This window comes from Crocuta crocuta, unplaced genomic scaffold, assembly GCF_008692635.1.
Source record: "Crocuta crocuta isolate KB4526 unplaced genomic scaffold, BGI_CrCroc_1.0 scaffold186, whole genome shotgun sequence".
NCBI classification, from domain to species: domain Eukaryota; kingdom Metazoa; phylum Chordata; class Mammalia; order Carnivora; family Hyaenidae; genus Crocuta; species Crocuta crocuta.
In genome coordinates this window covers 4,557,582-4,569,568 of record NW_027551569.1, presented here as the reverse complement: position 1 = coordinate 4,569,568, position 11,987 = coordinate 4,557,582, and the positions used below count along the sequence as shown (strand labels likewise).

The 11,987-nt window shown below is 43.6% G+C and overlaps 1 protein-coding gene across 5 annotated transcripts in view; it reads left to right on the top strand.

The window, feature by feature from the left end:
* The first annotated feature begins 4,673 nt into the window (after positions 1 to 4,673).
* The window catches only part of SAMD15 (sterile alpha motif domain containing 15), a 16,075-nt gene continuing 8,761 nt past the window's right edge, over positions 4,674 to 11,987 (top strand). For all 5 annotated transcript variants that reach the window (XR_013331753.1, XR_013331752.1, XM_077750749.1 and 2 more), the window contains exons 1-2: positions 4,674 to 7,028; positions 7,996 to 8,094. Coding sequence is in view for 3 of the 5 variants with exons in the window: in XM_077750749.1 (XP_077606875.1) it covers positions 5,097 to 7,028; positions 7,996 to 8,094 (2,031 nt within the window). In the remaining 2 variants the exon portion in view is untranslated. The remainder of the gene's footprint in view (positions 7,029 to 7,995; positions 8,095 to 11,987) is intronic.

Genomic DNA, 11,987 nt, shown 5'->3' with positions numbered 1-11,987 from the left:
GAAAAAATAATAGCCAAATAATTTTGGAATATATTCTCTAACATGGCAAAAACCATGACCGTGACAGCCACATGGCCTATGTCTTGGAAACAATGAGCAGAGAAAGTAAAATGGAAGCTCAAGAATAACTACATTTATAATTGATAGCCTCTAAAGCAAGGTAAAGAGGAAAAAAAAGAAACTTTCCAATAATGATTTATTTTATATTTGACAATATTTAAAATAATAATTTTCTTCATATGTTACCAGAATATGCTTTCAAACATGCTGATCATGCTTCAGATTTAAGTTTATTGTGTACTTTGTACTTTCTCTACAAAGAGAACCAAAAAAAGGTTTTTTCTCAAGCATTTGAATATCAGGTCAGAGTTCTCTAGAACAGGTCTCATAGGACTTCCCCTTCACTAAACAGGCTGCAAAGGGATAATTAGCCTGCCCTTTTAGATTCAAGGGCAGAGGAACCAAAAGCAGGTTATGTGGTTAAAGACTCAAGAGGCTTAAATAAAAAGAAACTAGCTGAGTTTATATTCCAACCAAATCCAGAGACCAGGTGGCCCAATTTCTTGTCAGTCCTTATGAGCTCTTACGTGGTCATTCATATTACAAACTTTGGGTTATGCTGTTATGGACTGAATTATGACAGAGCTAATTGGCTATCTCAACACAAAAGCACAACTGTTATCAGAAAACAAATTACCGCAGGCAGACAAATTTATACCATTTTGATTTATATATATATATATATATATATATATATAACTGCAAAAGAAAACCAAAAAGCCATAAAGGCTTTTTGGCATAAATTTCCACTCTTTTGTCCCATCCAATCTGGTAGCCACAATTTTTCAAATTCCAATATAAACTGAAATAGCCACATATGCAACATTTCCACCCTTGCTGAAAGACTTACTGCACCGCTCAAAGACCTACCTAAGAATCATGAACAAGTTCACATGACCTGTTTCCAGTCCTTAGCATCTCTAAGTGCCTTGATAGCTCTCAGGGTCATATACACCAAACCAAGTACTGGTGCTGACTTCAAGGTCATAATAGATTTTGCCCTTTATTTTCCACAAAGCTCGATAAGCTCAAAAAAAAAAAAAAAAATCCTGTTCCCAAGTGATGCAATATGTATGCCTCAGAGAGTTTCACTATAGAAAGAGCGCCAGCTCTCTCCTCTTGGGGACTAAAGGACCCAGGTGGCCCAAATAAAGATTAATAAAAACAATTACAGTTCACAAAACAGTAAGAACACTGTGGCTACTGTAGAGCTGAGTTCAGAAAAAAATAAAGTTTTCTTCCTTCATCACTAAAACTTCAGCTAACAAACATGAAGACACTCAAAAGGTACTCTCTGCAGAGAATATTATTAAAAAAACAAGCTATAATTACTCTGGATAACTGTAGGTTCCTGCTTTCAAGGAATAAGATACACCAAAAAATCAAAACCTTTGCTTTTTAAAAAAAATCAGAACCTTTAATTCAATAACAACTGGATGTCCAGACTCATTTCTTATTGCTGTTTTCCCTCGAAGAGAGGATGGCAGAAATCTCTTTCGATTTCATTCTTTCTTAGACCTCTACTGCTTACTAACTGGATCATCTTCCAGAGGAAGGTGGCAGAAGGATCCAATCAAACTCTCAATTTGAAGCGTTTTTTAAGTTTACTCCCTAGGTTATACAACTCTGAGCCAAACCAGATACGTGAGTTCCACACTGCTTTGGAAATCCAGCTTCGTGCTAACTCAAGGTTTCTCATAGCAGCACTGCTGACATTTGGGGCCAGATAATTCTTCGTGGTGGGGGCTCCCGTGCACTGCAGGGGCTTTAGCGGCCTCCCTGGCCTCTACCCCCTAGTACCCCTAGTATCAGTCACAGCCCGCCCACCGCCCCCCATCCCCAGCAGTGACAACCAGAACACACCCTGAGCACCCCCAGGCAAAATCGGTCCTGGCTGAGAACCACTGGTTTGGTTTTGTTTTAATGTTTATTTATTTTGCGGGGGGAGGGGAAGCACGAGTGGGGGAGGGGCAGAGAGAGGGAGACACAATCTGAAGCAGGCTCCAGGCTCTGAGGCTGTCAGCACAGAATTCTCAGACCCCGATGTCGTGACCTGAGCAAAGTGTGACAATTAAGCAACTGAGTCACCCAGGCGCCCGGAGAACCACTGCTTCAACCCAAGGAACAGTCTTGAATATCTCAACCCTAATTCTTCATATGCATTTGGTGCTCCTCCAAATCTCTGTGCTGAGACCTTGTCTCACAATCTAACAAGTATTTGTAGATCCTATAGGACACAACAACGGCTCTAGGAGGTAAGGAGACAAGGCAGGTTCCTTCCCTCCCCACCCCCCAAGCAGGTTTCTTGGGCTAAGGACGTAAAGAACTGTAATATCACACTCAACTACAAGTTTTGAATTGCTGCTGTTTGTCCCAGCGGTACTCTCGTCCTACCAAACTAAAAACACCTTGAAGGCAAAGACCATAATCTGCCCTGGAAGACCAATACTGGGTTCAACAGCCAATGTAAACAAATGATTGCACACTTCATCACAACAAGGTGACAATTTCACATGGACAGTAAAATCTCCACAGTAACGTGGACAGATACCTTAACCTCTCTCAGCCATAGTTTGGTCCTCTATAAAATGGGTGGCTCAGGCAGCTGTGCATCCGATGCTTGATTTCTGCTCAGGTTGTGGGACTGAACGCTGCGTCGGACTCGGGCTGAACATGGAGCCTGCTTAAAATGCTCTCTGTCTGGGGCGCCTGGGTGGCTCAGTCGGTTTAAGCATCCGACTTCAGTTCAGGTCATGATCTCAGTTTGTGGGTTCGAGCCCCACATTGGGCTCTGTGCTGACAGCTAGCTCAGAGCCTGGAGCCTGTTTTGGATTCTGTGTCTCCCTCTCTCTCTGCCCCTTCCCCACTCATTCTCTGTCTCTCAAAAGTGAATAAATGTTAAAAAAAAAATTTTTTTTATAAAATGCTCTCTCTCTCCCTCTGCCCCTCTCCCCTGCTAGCACTCCCTCTCTCTCTAATAAATTAATTAATTAAATGAATAAAATGGGGAAAAAATGACTCTCTTGAGAGGATTAAATCGGACAATACAAGTAAATATTTTCCCACTTTCTGGTACAGAGTAAGCATTCAATTAATGTAAGTTATCATTACTATTGTTTTAAGAGCAACAATTGCTCTGGGCCACAGTAACAAACCCCTACATGACAGAAGAAGAAACCAACACTCACTTTGCTAAGTACAAGAGGAAGAAACTAACCAGAAGTATTTTTATCCCCGTCCTGGAAACAAAAAGAGAATTCAGGAACCAGTGAAAAGGGGTGAGGGGGAGAGGAGACACACTCAAGAGACACAGCTACCATCCTCCAATACAGTCCTATTCTTAAGACTTTTCTATTTAAAACGATTGGGTTTGTTTGCCATAAGCACACAAGGAGCTAAAGGGGAAGTTAAAAAAAAAGGCCTCAACTTATAAATATTGACAGATGCAAGGGACAGATGTTTATGAGACTCTGAGTGCTCATTTGCTGAGTCTTTCAGAGATTATGCTTAAAAAGTTTATTGCTATAATGTTAGATACATGTCATCAATTTTGAATATACCACGAAGCATAGGAGTTCATATGAAGGAAAAGAGACAAACATGGTTAGATATTTTAAAGTAAGAGAACAAGGTCACAGGGAAAAGCTGGGTGATTCCAAGGTGAGAGAGAGAGACTGAAGTAGCATTAGAAGACGGGAGATATTTGGGACAGAGGAAAAAAACCACCGTGCTGGAAGACACATGTCCAGGGACACCTGTGACAGCACCTTATTCTCTTAATGGCGAATACCACGAGTACGGTATGTACCAGGAGCTGGGCACCAGTGCCTCACCCTTAGTGTCTCATGGAATTCCCCCAGCAGTCTTATCAGACAGGTACTATTAGCACCCACATTTGACAGATGAGGAGACGGAGACAGGGCGCAGTGACGTGCCCAATGTCACTTGATCAGTAAACTGAAGATTCACACTTTGACCCGGGCGCCACCTCTACCGCTACAGTTTACGGTGCCTATTTTAATTTCAGACTGGGAAAATTAATTTATACTTGCCACTTGGCGAGACCAGCTGTCTCCCCCCACCCTCTGAGTTTCCTTGTGCGGTGAGCATATGGAGGCACGAAAGGTGACGTGCGCCAGAGGCACCCTTCGCCCCTGGACGCCGAACCCATGCCGAGGAACTCCCGTGGGCAGAACCGGGGGCCGTCGCCCGAACCAGGAGGGTGGCGAATGAGGGAGGTCGCCAGAGTCCCTAAGTCAGCCCCTATGTCCCGCCTTGGCTCCGGCCATGACGTTCACTCAGAAGACCTCCGGAGCCTACCGGCTCCCGCCCCCGGAGCGACGGAGGGGGCGGGCAGCGAGGCGCGGGGGCCGGCGTGCGGGGGCCGGGACCCAGCGGGGCTCAGGCCAGGGGAAGGCCAGGCTCCCCAGCCGGCCGCGGGCAGAGAGCGCGCGCCGACATGGGGAGCGGGGTGCGGGGCCGCCAGCAAGGAGCAGCGAGGCCAGCGGGGCTGGGGTCCGCGACCCGGAGGGATCAGCGGGCGAGCTCAAGAGGCGCCGGGGGCAGACCAGACCCGTCACCGCCAGCTGGGCCGATAGGAGAAAGGNAGAGCGCCTCTGCCGCCAGCAGCGAGTGGCTCCGGAAACAGCCGAAGGCCGAGCGAGCGCGGCGGCGGCGCGCCGGGAGGAGCCGAGCGGAGCCCGCGGGCCGGAAGGGGCCGAGCGTTGGCCCGGAGCGGCCGCAGGGGCTTTAGGCAGCGGAGGCTGGCGACGCGGACGTGGGGACGGTGACTGCGTGCTTTCGATCGCAGGTTTTCAGTCAGGGCTTGACAGAACAAACAAAACCTTGGGAAGATTCAGGAAGACCCGACCGGAAATCATGGTATCCATAGAGACGCTATCGGAAGTTGGGGTTGCTAGGAGGCCTGGGCGCGTCGGCCAATGTGCGTCATGGCTGAAGTCCGAAAGTATTACGATTGAGGCCCGGATGAAGAAGACCTGGAGTATGAAGACCTCAAACCGGCCAGGTCTCTTAAAATGGTTCAAGATGGCGAAGCTGACACCACGGCAGAGGTAGGCCCGGTGGTACCTGTACAGATTGACCAGGAGACACAGCCAGAATCGGAGGGTGAGGGGGCGTCAGAGGACGTACACCCACACTTAAAACTGACCAGCGTGTCTGAGGAAAAGATTACCAAGGAGTCAGAGATAGACCTTTCTAGCAAGATTGATCCAGGAATGTCCCAGGAGGCACAGTCAGAGACACTCAGAGAGATGGAAGAGCTTTTCATAGATTCGGATGTCCTTATGTATGATAAGGAAGAGCCAGGCTTAGAGTCACCAGAGGAGGCCAAACTAGATCTTAGAGAGGACGTACACATACAGTCAGCTGAGGAAACAGATCTGGAGCTACTAAAGGAGACCAAAGGGGCCTCAATCAGTGAGACTAGGTTAGAGTTGCAAGAAGAGACCAAACTGGAAGTTTTGGAGGATTCACTTACAGCACAACATGAAGAAACAGGTCTAGAACCTCTAGAGCAGACCAAACCTGAATTTCCAAGTGAGAAGTCAAGAAAATCAATTGAAGAGGCAGATCTGCAGCCGCCAGAAATGACCACACCAGAGATTCCAAAAGAAGCACAGAGAAAGTCATCAAGGGAGAAAAGGACTGAGCCATCTGAGCAGGAAAAACCAGAGTTTCCAGAAGGGAAACCAAGAGAAACTGAAGAGTCGGGTCTAGAGCCTCCAGAAGAAACTAAACCAAAGCTTCCACAGGAGATACAAAGAAAGTCAACTGAGGAGAAAGAGACAGAGCCACTTGAACAGACTAAACCAGAGTTTCCAAAGGAGAAACCAAGAAAGTCTACTGAGAAGGCAGGTCCAGAGCCCCCAGAAGAGACTAAAACAGAGATTCCAGAGGAGGATCAAAGAAAATCAATTGAGGAGAAACAGACAGAGCCACCTCAGTGGACTGAATTAAAGTTTCTAGACCAGAAACCAACTAAGTCTAGTGAAGCGACACAAAGGAAATCAACTGAGGAGAAACTTCTAGAGCCACTAGAAGTGACCAAATCAGAATTTCCTGAGGAACAATCAAGAAAACCAATCAAGGAAACAGGTCTAGAGCCTTCAGGAAAGACCAAACCAGAAGTTCAAGAAGAGACACTGAGAGAATCAACTGTGAAGAAAATTTTAGAACCACTAGAGGACACTAAACCATCAGATCAAAAAGATAAGCAGAGGAAAGCAACTGAGGAGATAGGACTAGCACCACCAGAGAAGCCCAAATCAGAGGAGACAGTAAGAGAGTCAACAGAAGAGAAAGGTCTAGAGCCACCAGAACAGACTAAACCAAAGTTTCCAAAGAAAAAATCAAGAAAATCAACTAAGGAAACAGGTCAGGTGCTGCCACAGAAGACCCAACCAGAGGCTCAAGAGAAGACACAAACAGAGGAAGCTACAGAGAAGGATCTAGAGTTACGTGATAAAGCCAAACTACCACTAAGAAGAGAGACATATGTAGCATTTTCTAAGGAAGATAGGCCAGAGCCAGTCAAATCTAAACATTCTATCGACAAGGATCAGCTAGAGTACTCTGACTATCAAACAGGAATGTGGTCAGTAAAAGAAACCAAGAAAGCTCAAAGAGACTCCATGTTTGGGTCTCTCACAATAAGTGAATTAGACTCAATGAGTACAAGTTATGAATTCTCCAAAATGGATAAACTGCTTGAGATTACTGATACCAGTAGTGACATCTACTCATATGTCTCAGATTCTCAGAGGGATTTAAGAGAGTCTTTTGATGAAATTGTGGAAGATTTGTCTCCAGAGTTGAAGGAACTGGCACACAAAGAAGAAGAAGAAACCCCACCAAAAGGAAGGATTGAGCTGCAATTTGAGTATCTCAATTGGAGCCCAGAGAAAGTTGCAGAGTGGATTGGCAAGCTAGGCTTTCCTCAATACAAGGTATACAAAAGTAACATTTTTAAAGATCGCATGCTCTCATCCTTCTACCTCTTATTCCTCTTACCCTTTCCTGAGCTCATGCCCCTTCTTCCCTAGAAGGAGCATAGAAAAGTCCTGGACTATGGTAGAGGCAACCTGGATTTTAATTTTGGCTTTTCCACTGATGTATTTCGTATTTTGATAGAGGAAGGGAGGGTCACATTTGTTTCCCTATTTATCACAGTAAGCATACTTCTTTGCAATTCTTGAATAAAGACTAAAAAAATTGTATAGGCCTCTTTTCATAGGTAAGTATTTTTCTGACAGATTTTGTCCAAGGTAGACTTTTGGTACTTTGTCAAGTTTAGTGTCAGCTCCTTTAAGTTGTACTACTGATCTTAAGTGTCCCAAATATGTCACATGTATCATGAGCACCTAACAGTATTAATGTAAATAGTTCACCAAGAGTAGTTCTATTAAAAAGATAGAGTTAATGCCAACTATACTTCAATAAAAAAAAATAATAAAATTTTTGAAAAGAGAAGAAGCTGGAAAAAAAAGATAAGAGTGAATCTTATTTCATTGATGCCAACTATGTTCTTAGACGGCCACAAAACAACACAAGATCTGAAGTCTTTTGCACCCTGGTACTCAGAAATGTAATTGAGGTGTGAAAGAAGCGCTAGTTGTGCAAAAAAAAAAAAAAAATTAAGGAGCAGTATGAAATGTAACCAAGAGCTCAGGTGGAAAGTATGTGGGATTAATAGGATTATTATTAAATTTAAATTTGATTTAAAATTTAATTAAAATTTTTTCTCTGTATTGAACCAGAAACAAACATGATTTGTCTCTCCGTTCCTTCTCTTCCCCCAATTCTTTCTTCTCCTTCCCACCCTCCCTTCTTTCTTTCTTTCCTCCTTTCTTTTCTTTCTTTTCTTCCTGCTATTTGCCATAAATCATTTGAGTGGTGTTCTTGTTGTACTAACAGGAGTGTTTTACCACCAACTTCATCAGTGGCCGAAAGCTCATTCATGTAAACTGCTCAAACCTCCCTCAGATGGGGATAACGGATTTTGAGGACATGAAGGTGAGTTGCATTTAATGTTTCCCTGTGGAGTAATGTAACAATGCCACCATCTACCCCAAACCAACCGCCTGTTCTTTCTGTCAGTGGTGTGATCATAATCCCAATCCCTGCCCCACACCCCTCCCCTAGCTCACAATGGTTTGTTCCTCTCTCTCCTTTGATCCCCACAGAGATCCCAAGAACGATCCAGTTCTTTGTACAGCATCTGGTTTTCTCCATTCCCACTGTTCAGTCCCACTTGTTCAGACTTCTATTGCTTCATCCGAGAACATTCCAGTAGCCTCCTGCTATTAGACTCTCATCTTCCAACTATTCATATATTACTTAGAAACCTTTGGATCCCTTGTGCTTACAAGATAGTCTCAGTTCTTCAGCTTAGGACTCAAGGTACTTGGCAGGTTTTCTCCAGCCACCATTCTTTCCCCTACCACTCCTCTGCATGAGTCTTCTGCTCAGCCTCACGGCTCTGACTCACACCCTTGAAAATTTGCCTTGTGCATTCCTCGGTCTGCATTTCTGCTCGGTCCCCTTGCCCCCTGGATGACTAATTTGAACCTTAACCATCCTTCAGGACCCAGCTCATTTCTTACTTCCCTATGAAGTCTTTCCTGACCTCCCCAGCCCCAGTCTTCCCTCCCCCAAAGCTCCATACATTTTACATTTCTAACACCCATTTGCCACGTATATAACATCATACATGTTTGGCTGCTTTGCTGCCTAACTTTGAAACACGTTACATCAACCTCACTGGACCTCAATTTAAGACCTTTCCAGCACCAGCAATCCATGATTATGCTTCTTTGGATAGCAGTACCTGCCATTTATAGTGTTTTATAGTTAACAAAGCTTCACACACATGAACTCATCTATAATCTTACTTGTAATATCCCCCACCCCAATGTACCAGTGGTTTCACTCAGTATACTCTTGCCCATAAGCTCTGCCTCAGTGGTTCTCAAACTTGGACAGTCTTCAGAATTAGATGAGATTTAAAAAAAAAAAAATCCTAGACGCCATGCTCCAGAGATTTTTGATTCATTAGGTCTGGGATGGGCCCTGGAATTTGTTCCCTAGGTGACTCTTGATCAAGCACTAAAACCCATGTATTTCCATAAGTCATATGATTTAGGAAATTTAAAAAATTATACTTAGTAATACCTAAGCCCTTTTCCTGGCAACAAGATATAAAGAAATCCTTTAAATTATTAAACTCATAGTCCCAAGTGAACATTTAATCTTTTGAACTCTGCTAAGAGTTATCCTCTGAGTGCTTACTATGTGTTGGGCATCATACATATATTGTTTCACTTAATCCCCATTTTACAGAAGAGAAAACTAAGGCCCAGAAAGGTGAAGCAATTTACACAAGAGTATTTAGATAGTAAGTTGAAAAGCGAGGATTCAAATCCATTCTGTGTGACTTCCATGCTCTATTTAAAACACTATACTATAGGGGCACCTGAGTGGGTCAGTTGGTTGAGTATGACTCCTGATTTAGGCTCAGGTCATGAGCTCACAGTCATGATCTCACAATTGTGAGATCAAGCCCCAGGCAGCTGCACTCTGGGCATAGAGGCTGCTTAAAAGTCTTTCTCTCCCTCTTCCCCTCCACTGCTATGTGTATGCACATATACTCCCTCTCTCAACAACAACAACAAAATATATAATATCTATATATACTGTAAACCACTATACTATAATGCCTGTCTAAATTTATAACCATGAACCACTACACACGTAACATAGGAAAGGACCACTTATTACAAGTTGGTATTTCCAACCATACCCTCACATAGCTACCAAGTACCACCAGATAAATATCTTCCTCTTTTTATGTTCAGAGATGATACAACTATGCTTATGAGCTCTAATTTCTACTTACACTTTTAGTGTACTGGATTTTCTAAATAAAAATAAGGAACCAAATTAGCAAAATAGTGACTTGTAATACAAATTCCTGAAATGTTTAAATACCAAGAATTTGAGCTTCTTATCATGAGAAAGCATTTTTCAGAGTCTGCCAATTCATTGTGCTCCTTTGATGTTCTGATTCCAAAAATACAGTATCAACAATGCAATAAGAAAAGCCTAATTTTGCTTTTCTGGTCTTGAAGGAGTTGGGATACATGGCTGGCTAGGGCGGTAGAGCATGCAACTCTTGACGTCAGGGTTGTGAATTCAAGACCCACATTGGGTATAAAGTCCAGTTAAAAAAAAATTGGGGCACCTGGGTGGCTCAGTGAGTTAAGCATCTGACTCTTAATTTCGGCTCAGGTCATGATCTCATGGTTTGTGAGATCAAGCTCCATGTTGGGGTCTGCACTGACAGCTTGGGATTCTCTCTCCCTCTCTCTTTGCCTCTCCCCTGCTCATGCTCTCTCTCTTTCTGTCAAATAAGTAAACATTTTTTCAAAAATTGAAATCCTCAAGAGTAAATGATGAATCCAGTGATCTATCCTTATACCTCAAGAACTTTGAATAAACAAACTTCAGAATATTTATCAAAGTCACCAAAGTGTGGCCTCTCCTTGACGCTAGAGCAATAAAGATCAAGACATTTAAAGGTATCTTAGAAAAGCTTTGCTTGACACTTAGGTCCACTGTATAAAAAGCTATTTATACACTATGACACAGATAACTTTTTAGAGATCATACATGAACTTACTGTTGGTTCTCAACCCCTTTGGGAGCTTTCGTTGTGTAATCTGAAATTGGCCCCTGTACTCAGAGGGCAGGGAGAGACTGAAGAAAGATGTAGGCCACTTCAGGTTGGTAGGTGGCTGCTTTAATAAATAACAAGGAGAATTTACATATGAGGTTTCTCTTGGGTGGCAACAAGATGAATGATAAAAGTTTATAAAGAGGCCCTAATGGGGCTCAGTCATGTATACTGTGCAGGTGTTTTCAACACCACATCACATTGCCAAGGCCATGTCCTTAGAGCAGCCTCTGGAAGCAGGAAAGGCAAGTGAGCCCACATTCCAAGGACAGGGGAGAGGGTAAGGAGCCTCTGAGTGCCCAGGTCCAGCTCATGGGTCAGCAGTCATATCTTCTTATCACATTCCCCAACACTTAAGTATGCTATAGAAATCTTTCTTACTGATCTGTAAGCATTTTTAATCTCACCATTATAATTATAGCACCTAGTATATCCAAAATTCATCCCATAACAACACACAGTGTAATACTCTTTTCCATAATAACTCTCCCATGTCATCATTCATGGACTTTGGCAGAGTATCAGGACTGGGGAAAGAGCAGGTGGCTTGAGTGTGCACAATTCTGGGCATGCTGCTAAGAAATTGAACCACATTTGAACGGTGCATCCCATTTACCAGCCTTGCAGTTAACATACGGCCAGTTTCTATTCTCTTCAACTTCCTTTTACTTCCTTAACTTTGCAGTTATTCATACCTCACCTGCAGAAAGAACTTACCTTTCCCTTTGCCCTTCCTCCAACATACTGAGATGAGAAAAGAGCTAACAGGGTAGGTGAGACTGATGGGGAGTACAGAAGGGAAGAAACACTAATTTTTCTTTGAACCTGGCCAAAGGATCTCTTGAAACTACTATCTCATCATTCCCATTTAATGATGAGATTTAATGAGGTAAAAAGGGGAAAGGAAGTCAGTCTTATTTGTTCTAGAGACAAGCTAAACAAGATAGCATTATGCGTGCTTCAGCTTTGTCTGTTAGAAAACCTCAAAACAGGGGCGCCTGGGTGGCTTAGTCAGTTAAGCGTCCGACTTTCGCTTAGGTCATGATCTCACGGTTCCGCGTCGGGCTCTGTGCTGACTGCCAGCTCAGAGCCTGGAGCCTGTTTCAGAGTCTGTGACCCCCTCTCTCTCTGACCCTCCCCTGCTCACGCGGTCTCTCTGTCTCCTAGAAATAAA